Raw genomic sequence first — 24299 nt, forward strand, 5'->3', positions numbered from 1 at the left:
TAATTTTTCATATATATATATATATATATATATATATATATATATATGTAGAGATGGGGCTTCACTGTATTAGCTAGGATGGTCTCTATCTCCTGACCTTGTGATCCGCCCACCTTGGCCTCCTAAAGTGCTGGGATTACAGGCGTGAGCCACCGCACCCAGCCTTTTTAGCCTCTTTAAAGAGAATAATTGTCAGGCAAGAATTTTGTATCCTGCAAAACTAAGTTCCATAAATGAAGGAGAAATAAAGTCATTTTCAGACAAGCAAATGCTGAGGCAATTTGTTACTACTAGACAAACCCTACAAGGAATGCTAGGAGTTCTAAATCTTGAAACAAAAGGTTGACATGCACCAGAATAGAACTTCTTGAAAGCATAAAATGCACAGGCCTATAAAACAATAATACAATGAAGAAAATAAAGTAGGTAACAATTAACATGATGACTGAGAAAGTATCTCACATCTCGACATGAACATTGAATGTAAACAGCCTAAATGCTCCACTTAAGATACAGATTGGCAGAATGGAAAAAAAAATCACAAACCAAGTATCTTCTGTCTTCAAGAGATTCACCTAACACATAAGAATTCATATAAATTCAAGGTAAAGGAGTGGGAAAAGATACTCCATGCAAATAGAAATCAAAAGTGAGCAGAAGTAGCTATTTTTATATCAGATTAAACAGACTTTAAAGCAACAATATTAAAAACAAAAAAGAAAGAAGGTCATTATACAATGATGAAAGAATCAATCCAACAAGAGGATATTACAATCCTAAATATATATGTCCCTAACTCTGGAGCTCCCAAATTTATAAAACAATTACCATTAGACCCAAGAAGTAAGACAGAGAGCAACACAATAATAGTGTGTTGTTATTGGGGACTTCAATAGTGTGTTGCTGTCAGTGGGGACTTCAATACCCCACTGACAGCACTAAACAGATCACTGAGACAGGAAGTCAATAAAGCAACAATGGACTTAAACTATACTCTATAACAAATGGACCTGATATTTATAGAACATTCTACCCAATAACTGCAAAACACACATTCTTATTAACACATGGAATATTTTTCAAGATAGACCATATGATAGGTCACAAAACATGTCTCAATACGTTTAAGAAAATCAAAATTATGTCAAGTACCTTCTCAGAACACAGTGCAATAAAACTGGAAATTAACTCCGAAAGGAACCCTGAAATCAATACAAACACATGGAAATTAAACAATCTTCTCCTGAATGATTTTGGGGTTAACAATGAAATCAAGATGGAAATTAAAAAATTCTTTGAAATAAATGACAATATTGACACAAGTTATGAAAATCTCTGTGATACAGATGTTGACTACTATACATCACATAAACAGAATTAAAAACAAAAGCCATATAATCAGTTCAATAGATGCAGCAAAAGCATTTGATAAAATTCAGCATCTCTTTAGGTAACCCCCAATAACAAACTAGGCATTGAAGGAACATACCTCAAAATGCCAGGAGGTGAATAAAGGCCATATATAACAAACCATCAGCCAACATCATACTGAATGGAGAAAAGTTAAAAGTATAAGTTAAAAGTTAAAAGCAAAAGTTAAAAGGTTAAAGTTAAAAGTTTCAGTTCCTGAGAGCTGGAACAAGACAAGGATGCCCACTTTCACCAGAAAATGGGCATCCATTTTCTAGAATGAATGTCCTAGCTTGAGTAATTAGACAAGAGAAAGAAAATAAAGGGCAACCAACTTGGAAAAGAGGAAGTCAAATTATTACTGTTCACTGATGATACAATTGTACACCTAGAAAACTCTAAAGATTCCTCCAAAAGACTTCTAGATTTCATAAGCAAATTCAGTGAAGTCTCAGGTTACAAAATTAACATACACAAATCAGTAGCAGTACTATACACCAACAATAACCAAACCGAGAATCAAACCATGAACTCAGTCCTTTTTACAATAGCTGCAAAACAAAATCTAGGAATATTTTTAACCAGGGAGATGAAAAATCTCTATAAGGAGAACTACAAAACACTGCCAAAAGAAATCATAGATGACACAAACAAATGGAAACTCATCCCATGCTCATGAATTAGAACACTCAATATTTTAAGAATGACCACATTATCCAAAGAAATCTACAGATTCAAGGCAATGCCTATCAAAATATCAATACTATTCTTCCCAGAATTAGTAAAAAAAAAAAAAAAAAAAAAAACCCAAAATTCATATGGAACCAAAAAAAAAAAAGAGCCCAAATAGCCAAAGCAATCCTAAACAAAAAAACAAATCTGAATGCATCATCTGACCTGATTTCAAATTATACTATAATGCTATAGTTACCAAAACAGCATGGTACTGTACAAAATTAAACATATAGAACAATGGAACAGAATAGAGAACCCAGAAATAAAGTTAAATATCTGTAGCTAATGGATCTTTGACAAAACATATGAAACTATAAATTGGGGAAAAGACACCTTATTTAATAAATGATGCTGGAAAAACTGAATAGCAATATATAGAAGAATGAAACTGGGTCCCTATCTTATACCTTATAAAAACATTAACTCAAGGTGGATTAAAGACTTACATTGAAGATCTGAAATAATACAAATTCTAGAGGATAACCTAGGAAAAACTCTTCTGGACATTGGCCTATGCAAAGAATTTATGACTAACACCCCAAAAGCAAATGTAACAAACAAAAATACAAAAATAAATGGGGTCTAATTAAACCAAAAAGCTCTGTATAGAAAAACAAATAATTACCAGAGCTAAACAACCCACAGCATGGGAGAAAACATTTGCAAGCTATCCATCCCAAAGGACTAATATCCAAAATCTACAAGGAACTCAAACAAATCAGCAAGAAAAAAACAAGCCCATTGGCAGATGACATGAATGGACATTTCTCAAAAGAAGATGTACAAACATGAAAAAATACTCAGCATCACTAGTCATCAGTGAAATGGAAATTAAAACCACAGTGAGATACCATTTTACCCTCACCAGAATGGCTATTATTAAAAAATAAAAAAACAACAGATGTTGGCATAGATGTGGTGAAAAGGGAAGCATTCACTGTGGGTAGGAATGTAAATTAGGCCAACCTTTACAGAAAACAGTGTGGAGATTTCTTAAAGAACTAAAAGTAGAACCACTTTTCAATTCAGGAATCCCATTACTGGGTATCTACCTAAAAGGAAAGAAGTCATTATGTAAAAAAGACACCTGAAAATGTATGCTTATTACAGCACAATTTGCAATTGCAAAGTTATGGGACCAATCTAAGTGCCCATCGACTAATGAGTGGATAAAGAAAATGTGGTATATATACACCATGGAATACTACTCAACCATAAAATGAATAAAATAATGTATTTTGCAGCAACTTGAATGAAGCTGGAGGCCTTTATTCTAAATGAAGTAACTCAGAAATGGAAAACCAAATATTGTATGTCCTCACAAGCGGGAGCTCAACTATGGTTTTTAAAATTTTTATTTTATTTTATTTTTGAGATGGAGTTTTGCTCTGTCACCCAGGCTGGAGTGCAGTGGCTCAATCTTGGCTCACTGCAACTTCTGCCTCCTGGGTTCAAGCAATTCTCTTGTCTCAGTCTCCCGAGTACTTGGGACTACAGTCGTGTGCCACCACGCCTGGCTAATTTCTGTATTTTTAGTAGAGATGGGGTTTCACCATATTGGTCAGGCTCAAACTCCTGACCTCAGGTGATCCACTCGCCTTAGCCTCCCCAAGTCCTGGGATTACAGATGTGAGCCACTGCACCTGGCCTGGAGCTCAACTATGTGCAAAGGCAAACAGAGTGGTATAATGGACTTTGGAGACTCAGAAGTGGGAGCGTGAGAAGAGGTAAGAAATAAAAAATGACATATTTGTTACAACGTACACTGCTTGGGTGACAGGTGAACTAAAACCTCAGACTTCCCCACTATGCTATTCATTTACGTAATAAAAAACCACTTACTATCCAAAAGCTATTGAAATAAAATTTAAAAAAAGAAATAAACCTATTTTAAAACAAAAAAGAAAACTCTCAGAGTTGCTGTTTATAGTTATTTACAACCACTTTCAAGGAAATGTTTTGAAAAAAATAATGAGTTGATACGCATTGTGCAACACTACCCTTCACCCAATATTGCACTGATTGAGAAGTATATACTATTATTATGTATGTTGTGCAGATAAGGATATCAAAGCACAGAAAGGTTAAGTAAGTTGCTCAAAATCACAGACTTAGCAAGGCCTAGGGCCAAAATCACTCTTAATTTCAGTACCCTACTTTCTTATTGATTAATAACAAAGTTACTGATTGAGAAAAATATAAAATTTTAAGAAAAAAAGAAAGAAAAATGAGAGGATTTATTGGATAGAGTAGAACTCAAACATTTTTATTTAATTTGCTAAGCCAGAAATTAGGCAAATCAATACTATGTATGAACGTAAACATCAACAAATTCTTAAAATCTTTTTTTTTTTTTTTCCCCTACAGGGATATCCCACAGCTATTCCACGGATGGGCACATTTGGAAGTTTGGTTCTAAAACCTAAAAGAAGAAATTTAGGAATAGGAACAGCTCCAGCCTCCAGCTCCCAGTGTGAGTGACACAGAAGACGGGTGATTTCTGCATTTTCAACTGAGGTACCAGGTTCATCTCACTGGGGAGTGTTGGACAGTCTGTGCTGGTCAGTGGGTGCAGCCCAACCAGTGAGAGCTGAAGTAGTCCCAGGCATTGCCTCACCTCGGAAGTGCAATGGGGAAGGGAATTCCCTTTCCTAGCCAAGGGAAACTGAGACACACAATACCTGGAAAATTGGGTAACTCCCACCCTAATACTGTGCTTGAGAGAAGAAGACTTCAGTCGATCAAACGTCTCAGAGCTAAAGGAGGAACTACGTACCCAGTGCAAAGAAAATAAAAACCTTGAAAAAAGAATGGAAGAATGGGTAACTAGAATAATCAATGCATAGAAGTCCATAAATGAACTGAGAGAGATGAAAACCATGACACGAGAACTACATGAAAAATGCACAAGCTTCAGTAACTGACTTGATCAACTGGAAGAAAGAGTATCAGTGATTGAAGATCAAATAGATGAAGTGAGAAGAGAAGTTTAGGGAAAAAAGAGCAAAAAGAAATGAACAAAGCCTCCAAGAAATATTGGATTATGTGAAAAGACCAAATTTACGTCTGATTGGTGTGCCTGAAAGTGATGGGGAGAATGGAACCAAGTTGGAAAACACTCTGCAGGATATCATCCAGGAGAACTTCCCCAACCTAGCAAGGTAGGCCAAATTAAAATTCAGGAAATACAGAGAACACTGCAAAGACACTCTTCAAGAAGAGCAACTCCAAGACACATAATTGTCAGATTCACCAAAGTTGAAATGAAGGAAAAAATGTTAAGGGCAGCCAGAGAGGAAGGTCGGGTTACCCACAAAGGGAAGCCCATCAGACTAGTCATAAGTAGAAAGCTGAAACTGGGTCCTTTTCTTACTCCTGATACAAAAATTAATTCAAGATGATTAGAGACTTAAATGTTAGACCTAAAACCAGAAAAACCCTAGAAGAAAACTTAGCTAATACCATTCAGGACATAGGCATGGGCAAGGACTTCATGTCTAAAGCACCAAAAGCAACAGCAACAAAAGCCAAATTGACAAATGGAATCTAATTAAACTAAAGAGCTTCTGCACAGCAAAAGAAGCTACCATCAGAGTGAACAGGCAACCTACAGAATGGGAGAAAATTTTTGCAATCTTCTCATCTGACAAAGGGCTAATATCCAGAACCTACAAAGAACTCAAACAAATTTACAAGAAAAAAACAAACAACCCCATCAAAATTGGGCAAAGGATATGAACAGACACCTCTCAAAAGAAGACATTTATATAGCCAACAGACACATGAAAAAATGCTCATCATCACTCGCCATCAAAGAAATGCAAATCAAAACCACAATGAGATACCATCTCACACCAGTTAAAATGGCGATTATTAAAAAGTCAGGAAACAACAGGTGCTGGAGAGGATGTGGAGAAATTGGAACACTTATACACTGTTGGTGAGACTGTAAACTAGTTCAACCATTGTGGAAAACAGTGTGGCAATCCCTCAAGGATCTAGAACTAGAAATACCATTTGACCCAGCCATCCCATTACTGGGTATATACCCAAAGGATTATAAATCATACTGCTATAAAGACACATGCACACGTATAATTATTGTGGCACTATTCTCAATAGCAAAGACTTGGAATCAACTGAAATGTCCATCAAGGACAGACTGGATTAAGAAAATGTGGCACATACACACCATGGAATACTATGTAGCCATAAAAAAGGATGAGTTTGTGTCCTTTGTAGGGACACAGATGCAGCTGGAAACCATCATTCTCAGCAAACTATCACAAGAACAAAAAACCAAACACTGCATGTTCTCACTCATAGGTGGGAATTGAACAATGAGATCACTTGGACACAGGAAGGGGAACATCACACATCGGGGCCTATTGTGGGGAGTCGGGAGGGGGAGGAATAGCATTAGGAGATACACCTAATGTAAATGATGAGTTAATGGGTGCAGCACACCAACATGGCACATGTATACATATGTAACAAATCTGCATGTTGTGCACATGTACCCTAGAACTTACAGTATAATTAAAAAAAAAAAAGAAAAAGAAAAACAAGCAGAGAAACAAAAATTGATACAGAAAAAAATGTCAGGCTTATGCACTAAATTATCCATAATTAGTTTAATTATGAATGGTCTATCAAGAGACAGATAATAGAAGAGTGTATTTAAAAGTATGACCCTTTCGTATATGTTTCTTGTATGCTGTGTACAAGAAACTCACTTGAAATTTACCAATCCAGGGCAGGCCAAATTAAAAGGATGAAAAAAGATATATTACACAAACATTAATGCAAGGAAAGCAAGAGTGCTTGTATGTATATCAGATAAAGCAAAGAAAGTTACCAGAAACAGAGAGATTATGTAATGATCAAAGGTTTAATCTGTGAAGAAGACAGCAATTTTAAAAGTGTATTCACCAAACAACAGAGCTTCAAAATATGTGATGTGAAAATTGCCAGAACTAAGGCGGGTCGGGCTGGGACCTGCGCTGCCTCAGGATGTAAAGTGTAACAAGGTGGCCGGGGCGGGGGGGAATGGGGGGCCGCAGCATGGGTCTGTGAGGCCTATGGGGTGCCCGCGTTCCCCAGCGCCCCCCGCAGCCGGCTCCGCAGTGGTCCACTCCAGTTGGTTGTCGCCTACGGATTCGGATTCCAGACCCAAGGCTGCCTGTTCTCCACCGTTTGTTGTGGCCGGTGTTACTGCGGTGATCCCAGAGCAGTTTGGCGCTATGGAGGAGCCCGGCGCTACCCCTAAGCCCTATTTGGGATTGGTCCTGGAGGAGCTAGGCAGGGTTGTGGCAGCACTACCTGAAAGTAGGAGACCAGATTCGGATCCTTATGATTTTCCATGGGAATTGGTGGTATGTGCAGCTGTTGTTGGATTTTTTGCCGTTCTCCTTTTTCTGTGGAGAAGTTTTAGATCGGTTAGGAGTCGGCTTTATGTGGGAAGAGAAGAAATACTTGCTGCAATGCTTTCTGGAGTAATTGAAGAAAAATGTAAACTACTTGAAAAATTTAGCCTTATTCAAAAAGAATACGAAGACTATGAAGTAGAGTCATCTTTAGAGGATGTCAGCTTTGAGAAGGCCGCAGCAGAAGCACGAAGTTTGGAGGCAACCTGTGAAAAGCTGAACAGGTTCAATTCTGAACTTGAGGATGAAATCCTCTGTCTAGAAAAAGAGTTCAAAGAAGAGAAATCTAAACATTCTCAACAAGATGAATTGATGGCGGATATTTCAAAAACGATACAGTCTGTACAAGATGAGTCAAAATCTCTCAAATCACAAATAGCTGAAGCCAAAATCATTTTCAAGATTTTTCAAATGAATGAAGAACGATGGGAGATAGCAATAAAAGATGCTTTGAGTGAAAATTCTCAACTTCAGGAAAGTCAGAAGCAGCTTTTGCAAGAAGCTGAAGTATGGAAGGAACAAGTGAGTGAGCTTAATAAACAGCAAGTAACATTTGAAGACTCCAAAGTACACGCAGAACAAGTTCTAAATGATAAAGAAAATCACATCAAGACTCTGACTGGATGCTTGCTGAAGATGAAAGATTGGGCTTCTGTGCTTGGAGAGGACATAACGGATGATGATAACTTGGAATTAGAAGTGAACGGTGAACCGGAAAATGGTGCTTACTCAGATGATCCTCCAAAAGGAGCTTTGAAGAAACTGATTCATGCTGCTAAGTTAAATGTTTCTTTAAAAGCCTTAGAAGGAGAAAGAAACCACATTATTATTCAGTTATCTGAAGTTGACAAAACAAAGGACGAGCTTACAGAGCATATTAAAAATCTTCAGACTCAACAAGCATCTTTGCAGTCAGAAAACATGTGTTTTGAAAGTGAGAATCTGAAACTTCAACGGAAACTTAAAATAATGACTGAATTATATCAAGAAAATGAAATGAAACTCCACAAGAAATTGACAGTAGAGGAAAATTACCAGATACAGGAAGAAGAGAAACTTTCTAAAGTGGAAAAAAAGATCAGTCATACCACTGAAGGGCTGGAGACCTATAGAAAGCTAGCCAAAGATCGTGAAGAAGAATTGGAGAGAACTATTAATTTTTATCAAAGGCAGGTTATTTCCTACGAGAGAAAAGGACATGATAATTGGTTGGCAGCTCGGACTGCTGAAAGAAACCTCAGTGATTTAAGGAAAGAAAATGCTAACAACAGACAAAAATTAACTGAAACAGGGTTTAAATGTGCACTTTTAGAAAAAGATCGTTCTGCACCTGATGTTTCAAATACAGCATTTGACAGAGAGCATTCCCCATATGGTCCCTCACCATTGGGTCGGCCTTCATCTGAAACGAGAGCTTTTCTCTCTCCTCAAACTTTGTTGGAGGGTCCACTCAGACTCTCACCTGTGCTTCTGGGGAGAGGAAGAAGAGGCCCAAGAGGCCCAGGGAATCCTCTGGACCATCAGATTACCAATGAAAGAGGAGAACCAAGCTGTGATACATTAACTGATCCTCACAGGGCTCCTTCTGATACTGGGCCCCTGTCATCTCCGTGGGATCAGGAACGAAGGATGATATTTCCTCCACCAGGACAATCATATCCTGATTCAGGTCTTCCTCCACAAAGGGAAGACAGATTTTATTCTAATTCTGATAGACTGTCTGGGCCAGCAGAACTCAGAAGTTTTAATATGCCTTCTTTGGATAAAATGGATGGGTCAATGCCCTCAGAAATGGAATCCAGTAGAAATGACGCCAAAGATGATCTTGGTGATTTAAATGTGCCTGATTCATCTCTCCCTGCTGAAAATGAAGCAACTGGCACTGGCTTTGTGCCTCCACCTCTAGCTCCAATCAGAGGTTCATTGTTTCCAGTGAATACAAGGGGCCCGTTCATGAGAAGAGGACCTCCTTTCCCCCCACCTCCTCCAGGAACCATGTTTGGAGCTTCTCGAGGTTACTATCCACCAGCGGATTTCCCAGGTCCACCACATGCTCCATTTGCAGTGAGAAACATCTATCCACCGAGGGGTTTTCCTCCTTACCTTCACCCAAGACCTGGATTTTTACCTCACCCTCACATTCTGAAGGTAGAAGCGAGTTCCCTTCAGGGTTGATTCTGCCTTCAAAGGAGCCTGCTACTGAACATCCAGAACCACAGCAAGAAACCTGACAATATTTTTGCTCTATTCAAAAGTAACTTAGACTGATGTCATTTTCAGTTTAAGTAACTGCTGTTACTTAAGTGATTACACTTTTCTCAAATTGAAGTTTAATGGAATTATAGTTCTTAGTATAGTATTTTATAAATAAAGATTATTTAAACCAAAAGAAATTTAAGTGTGCTGAAGATAACTGCAACTCCAAACCTAACGCTGTGTAGTTCTATGTTTTGCCATCTCGAAGCAAAGTGGAACCAGAAATGAGAGGTAATGGTTTGTGAATCAATTGTCCTCTTTTTTATTGTCTGGTGAATCTGCTGATATATAGGCACTAACAAAATTGGCAGGCTAAATTTATCCCTTATGTATACATTTGGTAAATGTGAAGCCAGTGTAGAAAGTAATGTATAAATTCTAAACTTGTAGCCCAACTGCCAATGTTATAAAACTTATTCCTGGGCTACAAAAAACAAAACAAAACAAAACAAAAAACAAAAAACCACACATACAAAAACACAAAAAAACCTAGCTTGTAAGAAATGGAAGCTCATCATTCACTAAGGAAAACCCATTCTATTTTGTTTTCTGTGTTTAAAAAGCAATACATTTATTTTAGTATAACTACAAAAAATTATTTTTCCATGAGCAAAAAAGTTAGAATATTTTCCTTAATTCTCAATGTGGCAACTACACTAAAAATGTATAAAAAGGGAAGGGACTGTAATAATTCTTTCTGGAAATATATTTACTATAGGTTCTCAAAAATACCCTCAAACTTTACCATGGCTTTTAAAATATTTTAAAATACCAGCTTTTCAAGGTCCTGTCTAGCACTAACATTGTTTTATGAAGTTGTTAAGTAATGAGAAAATAATTTTTGAAGAAGAATATAATTAATATACCTCTTACTCAAGCATTTAAAAAAGTAATAGATGTAGTAGTATACAGGCTTTTAAAAAATTTATTTAATACATCTAGTAAAATAAACTTATTTTTAACATTTATATCTGAACATGTGGTATGTGTTTTCTAGCTGGAAGTATAGGTGGAGTTTAGAAAAGGAATGAGGAAGATAAGTTTATCTGGAGTTGACATATGAAACCCAAACTAGGCAGATTTTGTGGGAGCAACCTGCAGATTAGTGGCACCTACGAAAAGCACAGGGCACTGCAGTGTGCTTCCCAGGTTCTAAGTCTCCCCTGGTGGGTTTACAGTCAGAACAAGGGTAGCCTCATCTTACATAGGTACATTAGACTCTTTAGATGTTATGCCTGATTTTACCAAGCGCAGTGCAGAAATTGAGAATAATCTATTATTATATAATTCAGGAAAGAATAGGACACATTGAAAGACATCAATATGGCACAGAGGAAAAATGAAGCAAGGTACACATTCATAAATTGACATGCATTTGAGATAACTGTATTCACTTAATCAAAACCCCAAAGATATTTCTCTGAAAGTCAATAGGTCCCTTTGCAAAAATTATACCAGTGAGAAAATTATGGCAATGAAAGAGAACTGATCTAATCCACCTCCCCCATCTTGCCTTTCCCCTAATCATTCCTGGGCTTAGGCTAAGCTGTCTTTGAGAGATATTTAATTTATAGTTTTAAATGGGAATGGGCCTTCCCCAAGAACTCAATGGCCTTTGCCAAACGAATGAAAGACCATCAGGTTAGGGGAAAGAGAGGAGACTGATTCTGCTAAGGCACAGAAACAGACTGTCAGCCATTCCTGCAGGTAACACCACTATTGTATATTGGCCTTTGAGATTTTTTTTTCAGTTTTTTGGGTTTTTTTTTCATGTCTGACACCTATGGTTCCACTGGACCCCACGGCTCTACCTGGACCCTCCAATCCTGCCCCTGTGGCCCCACCCCCACCCAGAAACAATTTAGCCCACAGGAGGACAGCTTTGACCCCCTAAAATTTCATCTCTGCCCCAACCAATCAGCAGCAAGCCTAGCCACTGGCACTCCTTTCCCCAAAATGCCTTTGAAAAACTCCTAACCTATGAGCATTGGGTAGATTGATTTGAGTACTAACTCAATCTCCCCCGTGGCATGGCTGGCCTCATGTCTATTAAACTCCTTTTTTTACTGTAATACCATAGTCTTTCTTTGAGCAGCAGGCAGGAAGAACCCCTCAGGCAGTTACAGTAAAGTCACATGCATTTGAGATAGCTATATTCATTTCACAAAAACCCCAGAACTATTTCTCTGCAAGTCAATAGGTCCATTTTGCATATGACAGGCAAAACAGAACAAAGACATGCTTCTTAAACATATAAATCCTGTGAGCTCTTCTCCCACCTGTGTATATGAGTTATGAATTTGGGTGACCTTAGGGAAGGAAACTTAGTCTCTCTTGGGCATAGAATGCATTTCGGAAGATGATGTGGTGGTGGCTTAATTGCTCTAAGGCAGCTGTTTTGACAGGGCTGTTTGGAAGCCATTCTGACCTGGCAGCCCTGATACTGTTGGGATATCCTAACACAGCTTGAAAAAAAACAACTCACCAAATCTTGCTAGTTCTTTTTATAATTACCAAGAAATAGTGAAACAACTACACTCACCCCATCTCTGATTTGCATCGCAGGCTCCCACCTCTGAGGATTCAAGAATGGATGTAGCAAGGCTTAGAACGGGGGGCAAAATGTCACATGGGTGAGGCATATTTATTTTGCACATTACTTGAATTAAGAAAAACACACACAATTTTTGCTTTATGACAAGGCTTTGTAAAAATGGCCTCTGCACCAAACCAAATCTGTTTTTTGCACCATCATAAAATCTCCATCTTCAAGTAAATATATGGCTCTCTGCAAGAAAGGAAGAACTCTCTACTTTGTCTTGACATGTACAAGATGAATAGATTTTAGAGGGTCCCAACAGTTACTTGTGAGTTTTCACTTCCTCTTGTGGAATGTTTCCTTTGAAACAAAAAAGTGCGTTATAGCTTTAGACCGAAGGGCTGTAATCTGATTAAGTAGGTGGTAAAGACTGCCATGAGAGAAGCATAAAGAATTGTGGGGCAATATTCTTTTTTTTTTTTTTTTTTTTTGGCTGTGCAACGTACTCCATCCCTGGATTACTGAGAAAACTGAGCAGCCTGTCTCCACGGAAATAAAATATTTTCTTCAAGTTATAGCTTTTTAAATCTCAATTTTCTATAAGAAATATTATTAAAGTCAGAGATTAATACAAAAATACTTCAGTACCAATTCAAAGAGATAAAGCAAGCATTTATCATTCTGATATTGAGGATTAATAAAAGAACAAATATTTAGGTTCATATGTATATCAAACTATACAGTGATTTTTTTTCTCCATTTTGGTCCTGCCAGTTATATGTTGAGAATGTTGCATATTAAAGTTAGTGACAAAAATGAGAGTATAATTATGTCAAAATTTCACACGAGAGCTAAATTATAATTAGTACATAAAAATCTTGTCTCTAGTATAATTTAAAGTCTTTCATTTTCACCCATATGTTTGGAAACATGTACCTGCTAGGCTTGGAGTGTTTGGATTTCAGTTGATAGAGACTGGAGAATATAGCCAGCAACTTTCTGTCCTACAGGTCGTGTATGTTCCGTTTGAATACAGATTCTACATTCTCCTCCATCCTCCCTGCCTCTCAAAATTTCGTTGTCTTTTACAGGACTATTTCTAGGTCGTGTTATGGTCACCCTGACCCCAGGCACTCCCTATGCTGGTCCATCCAAACTCAGAGCCATGATCAAGTCCCTTCTACAACACAGATCTGATTACTTCACTCTCTTTTGTGGGGTAAATATAAGACAAGAGCCAGGCAGGTGCACTGTGGAGGAGGGGAGAATGCAAGCAGAAAAAAGGAAGCCCACTGGGCACAGTGGCTCATGCCTGCAATCCCAGCAGTTTGGGAGGCCAAGGCGGGCAGATCACGAGGTCAAGAGATCAAGACCATCCTGGCCAACATGGTGAAACCCCATCTCTACTAAAAATACAAAAATTAGCTAAGCGTGGTGGCACATGCCTGTAGTCCCTGCAGCACCTGTAGCTACTTGGGAGGCTGAGGCGGGAGAATCACTTGAATCCGGGGGCAGGGGTTGCAGTGAGCTGAGATCGTCCCACTGCAGCACTCCAGCTGGACGAGAGATAAAGACTCTGTCTCAAAAAAAAAAAAAAAAAAAAAAAAAAGGGAGTAGGAGACATGTACAAACTTGTAGGCATTTGAGAAAATATGTTCATTTGACTAAAACCAGAAATACATAACTCGGAAAATGTAAAATACAGATGAAAAAATGAAAGCAATCATCTTCTTAAACTTATGCAGATCTTAAACTCATTTCTCTGGCTTTAAAAGAAGAACATCAGTCTGGAGAAGCTAATGGTATGGTGTATCGGAGGCCTTGTTGGGAAAACTCCAGATTTTAAAAGCTCTGTAACCCTCACTCCGATGGTTGTGCTTGCAGAAGAGAAAACATTACCACTGGGACTAAAAAACAAAATCCTTTCACAAATGTAACTGAGTTTGTTTGCATGCTCTGGAATATAAATGTTTGAAAATCTGCAATGGCAATGAAATAAGGGATCAAGTTCTACAGGCAAAAAGCCATAGAACCAATATTCCAAAAATGGCTCATTAATTTCTTTTTTTACCCACCAACTGCACAGCTTGAGAATATATTTTAAAAATCTGATCTTGTTTTAAACTATTAAAATATTTTCCAGTGTCTAAATAGCAGCCAGTTCTTATATTATTCATGATTGCAGCCTGTCATTGTGACCAGTTTTTTCCACTACTTAATTGAGTGTAGTATCATTTCCATTTTGCTACTGCCCAATAGTACTGAAAAATGTAAGCTATAAAACTGTACTCATCAAGAAATATTAATGGAGGAGGATGTCCATATCCTTTCACAATGCTTAAAAGCTTAAGCTGTAATAATAAAAAGTTGGCATGTATTTCCTGAAAAAAATCAAAAGAAGAACTTGAAGGAAATGAAAGTAAAATCCAATAGGATTACAAAATTAGAACAGAGTTAAGGAAAAATATTTTGAGTACCAGAAGAAATCTAAAATAAATAAAAAAATATAGTTTTGATACTGCGATGTGACCCAGACAATTGGTACTCAATTATGTAATTGGAGACTCCTTGAAGAATCTAGCAGTGCACTCATTGGAGGAAGGCAATAAAAACATCTTTCCCTGAATATCCATCTAGATTTAACCAACTAGATAAAGGGAAAAATGAACTGGTAGTTTAGAGAGAAAGCATTAGAACAAAACCTTGTCAGTCATCAGAATGGTGAGACTAAGGAAATGGAGCAACCAAATTCTTGACATGGCTGGTCTATGCTTAAAGAGGAAGGGGACAATATCATACCCTATTATTGATAACCAGAAGAAATGGTGAAGCTATTTGGTTCAAGTTGATTAGCAACATCTTCATACATAGTAAAGTGTCATAAGTCTCATTTAAAGCCACAGAGAGTTACCACACATGTTTAAGAATTTCAGATTTGAAAAGAGTTAAGGTAAAATCTCTCTCTTGGTATGTGGCTAAGAATTTCCAGGAAAGGTATTACAAAACTCAGCAAGGCTGGTATATTAGTCTGTTCTTGCATTGCTATAAATAAAAATCTGAGACTGAGTAATTCATAAAGAAAAGAGGTTTAGTTGGCTCACTGTTCTACAGGATTTATAGGAAGCATGGTGCTGACATCTGCTTGGCTTTTGGGGAGGCTTCGGGAGACTTAAAATCATGATGGAAGCTGAAAGGGGGAGCAGGCAGGTCACATGGCAAAAGCAGGAGAAACATAGAGGGAGGTGTTGCTACACACCTTAAAACAACCAGATCTTCAAAGAACTCATTTGCTATTGTGAGGATAGTACTAACCAGATGGTGCTAAACCATTTACGAGAAATCAACCCTTGTGATCCAATTACCACCCACCAGGCCCCACCTCCAACACTGGAGATTACAGTTCAATATGAGATTTGGGTGGAACATGCAAACCATATCATTTTGCCCCTGGCCCCCCAAATCTCATGTACTTCTCATATTGCAAAATACAATCGTGCCTTCCCAATACTTTCTGAAAGTCTTAACTCATTCTAGCATTAACTCAAAAGTCCAAAGTCCAAAGTTTCATCTAAGACAAGGCAAGTCTCTGCCACCTATAAGCCTGTAAAATTAAAGACAATTTATGTACTTCCAAGATATAATGGGGTTATAGGCATTGGGTAATCATTCTCATTACAAAAGGGAGAAATCAGCCAAAAGAAAGGGGAGTACAGGCCCCATGCAAGTCCAAAGCCCAGCAGGGCAGTCATTAAATCTTAAGGCTCCAACATCATCTTCTTTGACTCCATATCTTGCCTCTGGGACACAATGGTACAAGGGGTGGGCTCCCAATGCCTTGGGCAGCTCTGCCTCTATGGCTTTGCAAATTTGGCTCCAGAGGTTGCTGTCACAGGTGGTTGAGTGCCTGTGGCTTTTCCATGCCGAGTATGCATGCTGACGGTGGATCTACCATTATGGGGTCTGCAGGATGGTGGCCTTCATCCCACAGCACCATTAGGCAGTGCCCCAGTGGGTACTCTAAGTGGGGCCTCCAACCCATTTTCCCTCTGCACTGCCCTAGTGGAGGTTCTTTGAGAGGGCTCTGCCCCTGCAGCAGGCTTCTGCTTGGGCACCCAGGCTTTCTTATATTTGCTGTTACTTTTAATGGCAAAAACCACAATTACTTTTGCACCAACATAATACATCCTTTGAAATCTAGGCAGAGAACATCAAGCCTCATTCACTCTTGCACTCTGTGCAGCCACAGGCTTAAAGCCACATGGAAGCCACCAAGGTTTACAGTAGCTTATGCCCTCTGGAACTACGGCCCAAGCCGTACCTGGCCCCTTGGAGCCGAGGCTGGAGCCGGAGCAGCTGGGATGTGGGAGCTGCGTCCCAAGGCTACACACAGGGCAGTGGAGCCCTTGGCCCAGGAAACCATTCTTCCTTCCTAGGCCTCTGGGTCTGTGATGGGATAGGCTGCTGTGCAGATCTATGAAATGCCTTCGAAGCCTTTTTCTTGTTGTCTTGGCTATGAGCACTTGGCTTCTTCTTAGTTATACAAATATCTCTAATAAGTGGTTGATCCACAGCCTGCTTGACTTCCTCTCCTGTAAAAGCTTTTTCTTTCTCTGCCTAGACATGAATAGGTTACAAAATTTTCAAACTTTGACACTCTGCTTTCCTTTTAAATATGAAAGTTCCAACTTATTTGTTTGCTCCCATATCTGATCACAGGCTGTCAGAAGCAGTCATGTTACTTCTTAAACACTTACTTTGCTGCTTAGAAATTTATTTTGTCAGATACCCTAGGTCATCACTCTCTATTTCAAACCTCCACATATCCCTAGGGCATGGACACAATCCAGCCAGGTTCTTTTGCTAAGGCATAACATATGTGACCTTTGCTTCAGTTCCCAATAAGATCCTCATTTCCATCTGATACCTCATCAGCCAGGCATTCACTGTCCATATCACCATCGGTATTTTGGTCACAACCATCTAACTTGTCTCTACAAAGTTCCAAACTTACCCCGTCTTCTTCTGAGCTCTCCAAACCCTTCCAACATTTGCCTGATACTCAGTTCCAAAGCTGCTTCTAAATTTTAATTATCTTTATAGTAATGCCCCACTTCTCAGGACTAATTTTTTGTATTAGTTTGTTCTTGCATCACTATAAGGAAATACCTGAGACTGGGTAATTTGTAAAGAAAAGAAGTTAAATTGGCTCATGGCTTTGCAGGCTATACAGGAAGCATGGCACTGACATCTGCTCAGCTACTGGAGAGGTTTCAGGAACTTACAATCGTGATGGAAGGTGAAGGCAGAGCAGGCAGGTCACATGAGGAAAGCAGGAGCAAGAGAGAGAGGGGAGTGCTACGCACTTTTAAATGACTAGATCTTGCAAGAACTGTTTTTCAGTTTATCTCTGATGCACATAGTTTCATGTAATAAATCTTCAAAATAGTCAGGGAATGAATTGTAAACACCCCTCATCCCTTACCAGTTCCTCTGCTTAAGTTCTATTACTGTATATCTCCTAAAATTTATATTTAAAAAATATTTCCACCTGTTTTAAGTATTTATTTTGCCTCTTTGCTCAGCAATGGAGCCCTCTTTATCCACTGAATCCACGCTCGAAGTTTTTCTGAACATTGTTCTGTTCACAGATCCCCTTAAAACCCATATAAATTCTTCCTAGACAAATGTGGCTTTGCGTGCACATGTGTGTACATGCACACACACAAACTGTCCCACATTCACAGGCATGTGCAGTGCTATGCATACCATTTCATGGGTTGGTAAATCCCATAATTCCATCTGTGAAGACCAGGTTAAGAATTCTTGCTTTGTTGATTTGTGTTGTTCTGGTCTTAGACAACATTTTTATAAAGGGCCAGTCTGCCTCTAGTTCATCCTGCTTCTTTGTAGTGAGCACTTACAGAGTGTCTGTGGTGTGCTGTGCCAGGTTTTGCTTTAGATGACAAAGACACAAGTTTGCTGGGCTTATTTTGTTCCTTTCTCTATAGAATGTCTAGAATTACTCTGTACTCTTTTTCATCTCTACCCAAATGATCTTTGTTGGTAAAACTTTAAACACGTCACATAATTTACACATCACATATTTTAATCAAAGCACAAAAGTTTGAATTTTCTGTGAGCAAATTTCTTAATAAAAATCCTTTACTGTAAGGGTTTAAAAAGACATTGAAGACTTTGGCAAAGTTACCTGGAAAAAACAATTCTCTTTGGAGCTTTGCTCTGGCCTGCTTGGAAAAGCATCTTTTCTTCAGCCAATCAGCCTGGAATTCACTGTAATGCTCATCGGGCCATGTGATGTACACCTTATAACACAAAAAGCAAATTTCACCTCTATGGATTTTATTTCCGTTCTCCACTATTGCTCTGTTTTTGAATGCTGTTTAAGATAATCAGGGAATCCAATTATGCTTTGCTTAATTTATTTTTTTTTTTTTTAGAAGGAGTCTCGCTCCATTGCCAGGGTGGAGTGCACTGGTGCAATCTCAGCTCACTGCAACATCTGCCTCCCAGGTTCAAGCGATTCCCCTGCCTCAGCCTCCCAAGTAGCTGGGATTACAGGCAAGCAAAACCACGCCCGGCTAATTTTTTGTATTTTAGTAAAGGGTTTCACCATGTTGGCTAAGACGGTCTCAATCTCCTGACCTCGTGATCTACCCGCCTCGGCCTCCCAAAGTGCTGGGATTACAGGCGTGAGCCACCATGCCTGGCCAGCTTAATTTTTAAGATAGAGATTAAGCATAAGCTTTTGGAAAACAAGGAAGCCAAAGTAATACATCTGAGGTCTGAAGCCCTTAAATAGCACTCAAGAAATAGAGCATGGATAGATCTACAGTTCTTGACCTACATCCTCTAAACCTGGGATCCCCAAACTTTCTGTGATAACTGAAGCTAGTTATCAATTAAGATTCCTGCCAAGAATATTAGAAATAGTAATGATGCGGCTGGGTGTGGTGGCTCACGCCTATAATCCCACCACTTTGGGAGGCCAAGGTGGGCAGATCACAAGGTAAGGAGTTTGAGACCAGCCTGGCCAACATGGTGAAACCCCGTCTCTACTAAAAATACAAAAATTAGCCAGGCATGGTGGCCCGTGCCTGTAATCCCGGCTACTTGGGAGGCTAAGCCAGGAGAATTGCTTGAACCCGGGAGGCGGAGGTTGCAGTGAGCCGAGATCGCCCTACTGCATTCCGGCCTGGGCAACAGAACAAGATTCCATCTCAAAAAAGAAAAACAAAAATAGTAGTGATGATAAGGAGGACGACAGCAATAATAAAAATAACACTATTTTGAGTGTTTATAACAAGTACTATAGACATAACACATTTAATCTTTACAACTCTAGGGGGAAGATACTACTATTGTTCGCATTTTTTTCAGGTGAGAAATGTAAGAGTAAACAACATTTCTATCTAGTTAGCAAGCAGTGAAATCTGGGAGTAAAGTCCTCAAGTCGGGATGTGGACAGGAGCGTAATAAGAATCCTAGTAAATTTGGAAGAGAGAAACATGGAATGGTGGCTGCCTCTGGTTTGTAGTTTTGAGAGCTGTGCTTTTGGGAATCTAAGAGCAAGGCTTGTATCTCTACATACTAATTTGACTAAAAGACATTAGTTAATGTCATTTTTTTTTTTTTTTAGTGTTTACTGTATGCCAGGCACTGTTAAACATTTTTATCCATATTATCCCAGTGATGCCTCACATTTCTATGAGCAAGTTCTTTTAGTATTCCTTTTTGCAAATGAATAAACTGAGGCTTAGAAGCATTACTTTTATTGTAGACAGTTTGTGTTTTCAAGGCTGCCACTCATTGAAAGAGTGACAAGTAACACTGCAAATTTTATTAAAAATAGTAGTAGTAATGATAATAGTAATAATAATAGCTGAAGCTTCCATTTACTGAGTGTACTTAATTTGCACCAAGTACTATACAAACCTGGGTCCATATGTGGTTATATATGTGTGACCAAATAAAAAAGATTTATCTAAATTATTGTTGACTAGCCCCATTATTGAACGTGAGAAAGAAGGGAGACATAATTTAGAGATAATTACCTTTTTTCTGTCAAATGTCAAGCCTTTAATTCCAATGTTCACATCAAGAGCTTCAACTAGAAGTTTCCGTGCTTTTGCAGAATCCAGGTAGCAATCAGAGCACGGGCAGTTGTCTCGCAACCATACAGCTGGGTAGAGAGACTCTTCCTCATCATGCCAGAGGATTTGCATCAGACGAGTCCCGTCAAGTGCTTCCGCCTTTTGGATGGTACAAGCCATGTTTCCGGTCTTCAGGATTAAATTCTGTCAGCTACCTGCTATGACAAATCAGTGTTAAAAGGATTCTCAGGCAGATAAGATCTAAACTTGGTCTCTGGAAGTGTGAACACTTCAAGTGGACTCTGGCCTCTGCTATTCACTCAGCTGTCAGAGTCTGGGATTTGACTTATTGACGCTGGGACCTTTGTTCTGGTGAGAGTATTTCACATACTGTAAGCAGAAACACAGTGACTAAAAGTAAATGAGACATAAGTGCTGAGTCAGGATCCAAATGAAAAGAATTCCTTGTTTTTCTCACAGAAAATTCAGATAATAAGTTCAGAACCAATGACATATGCACTTTAATAATTATGTTTGCATAAAAGCTCTGGAATGTTTAAGGAAGAAAAATGTTCCACAAATTGAAAGTGTTACAATCATCCCTGTCCTATTTTAACTGGCGCCCCCTTGGACATGGCTTTTGAAAAAAATGTTTTTATGATACTAAATTAGTAAACTTGCTTTTATAAAGAGAATATTAATGCTTATTATTTACTTAAAGGCCACTATAATTCAGAATATTGTGCTGTTTCTGTTCTATCATTTGCTTTTTTACCTTTACAATACATTTTCTTAATGAAATACAGAAGTCCTTAGGTTCTGCAAGAAACTCGTTTGGTTTCTGGAGATTTTTTGTTTTACTACATATCAATAGAGTGTGCCTTGTTACTTTAGTTACTTTATTCTGAAACTTTTTGGAGTACTTGTGTATACCTTCATATTACGTGGGATTACATGACTTACTTTTTATTAAAAAATCCAGCAAATTTAAGGACATGGACTATTTACAGGAGAGGAAATTTAGTGAAACAGAGACACCATGGTATTATGCTTGAGCATCTGTGTTGATCCTGATTCCATTAGTGACTGTATATTTGACCTTCAGAAGCCATGCCAATGTTCTACATTTTACTTTCTTCATATATTATTTTCCAGTACTCTAAACTTACAAGGATGAAGTAGAACTTACACAGGAAAAGTAGAATTTATATGTGAGAAGTAGAACTCCTTAACTTCTTCCATGTAATGAATTGCTCATCGTTAACAGAAGGTGACATGTGATAATGGAAACAAGACTTCATTGCCTTGAGATGAAGGGGAGGTAGCAATGCGTGCACACGTGTGCACGCACAAACACACAGAGCTTATAATTCCCTGCCAGGCACTGCAATAGGCACTGGGGGATTTAGTGACAAGTAAGATAAAATTGCTCCCTCTGCTTCTTGAGATTACAGGAAGACTTTATGCAACATTAAGATAACTTAAAATATACTTTGCACAACATGAAAGTAAAATACTTCAAGGTGGTTTCACATACGCTTCCTCAAATCACTGGCTTGGATAATTTAGTCAAGGTATGGAGCAGAGTCAATAGGAAAAAGATTGCTTTAGCCTCACCTATAGAGTTCTTCAACAATTGCATGGGTGAAATACAATTAATTGGTTCTCATGCTTATTTCTGCTTCAGAACCATAATTTTTTTCTTAAAGTTTGCATAGTCATAGGAGAACATTATTACTTAAAAATCATCAAAAATTATGATGTACTTTCAAACCTGAAAATTTAGCTCATAAGTCTGAGTGAGGATCATTACAGAAGTCCTAACATCAGTTTCTCTGTGGAATGGGTATAGGACATTTGAGTTTCCTGACAAGAGAAAGGGTTGGCTGGCAAGTTTTCTCACATACATTGTTTCAAAAGACAAAGATGGCTTCAATGACCCTGGAATAATACAATTAAATCCTTAACACTAAAAAAAAGAAATGTAGTACATGTTAACCTATATCAAGGGATGGCAAATATGTTCTGTAAAATGCCAGATGCCACATCTTTTAGGCTTTGCAGTTTATATACAGTCCCTGCTGCATATTCCTGTTTTTATTTTTTAAAACACTATAAGAATGTATCAGCTATTCTTAGTTCATGGTGTGCACAAAAACAATGTAGGCCACATTTTGCCCCCAGGCAGTAGTTTGCTTATTCTTGATCAAGTTATCTAAGTTTATGCTTTCATTATAATGGAATACAATCATGCTTAAATGCAGAAAATGGCTTTCTTTCCCTTGTCATTTATAAAGTTAAACTTACTCAAATATATAATAAGTATCTTCTTAGTGCATGCTGCAATAGAAGGTACAAAGATGACTTTGAAGTTCCAGACAACCAGGAAAAGATAATTATGAAAACAAACAAATAATAAGGCCAACATTGCTGAATGCATATTGGTTTCACCTTATTTTCCTTCCTCACTAGTACAACATTTTCTGACTAGTAAATATTTTGTCAGCTTTCTTTATAGCTAAGATTAGTTATAATTATGCCCAATGAAATATATTTGGAAGTTACTGTGTAGGGAAATTTTTAAAAAGGTGATAAGACTTGCTGTGATATGCTGTTTTCCCTATTTATTTTTTCCACTTCCTCTCTGGAATGTGAATGTAGTATTGGAGGTGAAGCAGTAATTTTGGAACCATGAGGCAAGAAGCATAAGTATAAAATCTAAAAGAAGTCAGAGTTCCCCAGGGTTCTGTGAAAACACTTTACCAGCAATAGATGGTCATGTCTGGACCTCTTTTTTACATGATAAAAATTAAATTCCTTACTTATTTAAACCTTTATTTGCTAGCTCATCTGGGTACAGATAAGTTGGATTTAAGAAAGATTTATGAAAGGTCATTCCACGTTTAAGGTGCAGGCTGAGCCAACAACAACGATATGAAAGTACAGTGTTTGAGCAGTAGAAAACATGTTGTTTGGATCTCATTAAACTAAAGAGCTTCTGCACAGCAAAAGAAACTATCATCAGAGTGAACAGGCAACCTACAGAATGGGAGAACATTTTTGCAATCTACTCATCTGACAAAGGGCTAATATCCAGAACCTACAAAGAACTCAAACAAATTTACAAGAAAAAAACAAACAGCCCCATCAAAAAGTGGGCAAAGGATATGAACAGACATTTCTCAAAAGAAGACATTCATACAGCCAACAGACACATGAAAAAATGCTCATCATCACTGGCCATCAGAGAAATGCAAATCAAAACCACAATGAGATACCATCTCACACCAGTTAGAATGGCAATCATTAAAAAGTCAGGAAACAACAGGTGCTGGAGAGGATGTGGAGAAATAGGAACACTTTTACACTGTTGGTGGGATTGTAAACTAGTTCAACCATTATGGAAAACAGTATGGCGATTCCTCAAGGATCTAGAACTAGAAGTACCATATGACCCAGCCATCCCATTACTGGGTATATACCCAAAGGATTATAAATTATGCTGCTATAAAGACACATGCACATGTATATTTATTACGGCACTATTCACAATAGCAAAGACTTGGAATCAACCCAAATGTCCATCAGTGACAGATTGGATTAAGAAAATGTGGCACATATACACCATGGAATACTATGCAGCCATCAAAAAGGATGAGTTTGTGTCCTTTGTAGGAACATGGATGCAGCTGGAAACCATCATTCTTAGCAAACTATCACAAGAACAGAAAACCAAACACCGCATGTTCTCACTCATAGGTGGGAACTGAACAATGAGATCACTTGGACTCGGGAAGGGGAACATCACACACTGGGGCCTAT

At 38.3% G+C, this 24299-nt stretch overlaps 1 protein-coding gene, 1 long non-coding RNA gene and 1 pseudogene across 5 annotated transcripts in view; 2 read left to right on the plus strand and 1 right to left on the minus strand.

Annotated features, from left to right (window-relative positions):
• The window catches only part of LOC105463294 (uncharacterized), a 444863-nt gene that overhangs the window by 144439 nt on the left and 276125 nt on the right, over positions 1-24299 (plus strand). The gene's annotated exons all lie outside the window — the stretch shown is intronic.
• LOC105463293 (gamma-butyrobetaine hydroxylase 1) overlaps positions 1-24299 on the minus strand; it is a 91958-nt gene that overhangs the window by 55223 nt on the left and 12436 nt on the right. For 3 of the 4 annotated variants that reach the window (XM_011710322.2, XM_011710319.2, XM_071074955.1), the window contains exons 2-3: positions 20439-20692; positions 18575-18689 (exon numbers count right to left, since the gene is read on the minus strand). In XM_011710322.2, coding sequence (XP_011708624.1) covers positions 18575-18689; positions 20439-20657 — 334 coding nt within the window. In that variant the 5' untranslated portion in view covers positions 20658-20692. Of the gene's footprint in view, positions 1-18574; positions 18690-20438; positions 20696-24299 lie in introns of all 4 variants that reach the window. The other variant, XM_071074954.1, reaches the window with a different exon arrangement.
• On the plus strand, positions 7313-9802 carry LOC139357487 (cTAGE family member 8-like; annotated as a pseudogene).

This window comes from Macaca nemestrina, chromosome 12 (assembly GCF_043159975.1).
Source record: "Macaca nemestrina isolate mMacNem1 chromosome 12, mMacNem.hap1, whole genome shotgun sequence".
In the NCBI taxonomy this organism is placed as follows: Eukaryota; Metazoa; Chordata; class Mammalia; order Primates; family Cercopithecidae; genus Macaca; species Macaca nemestrina.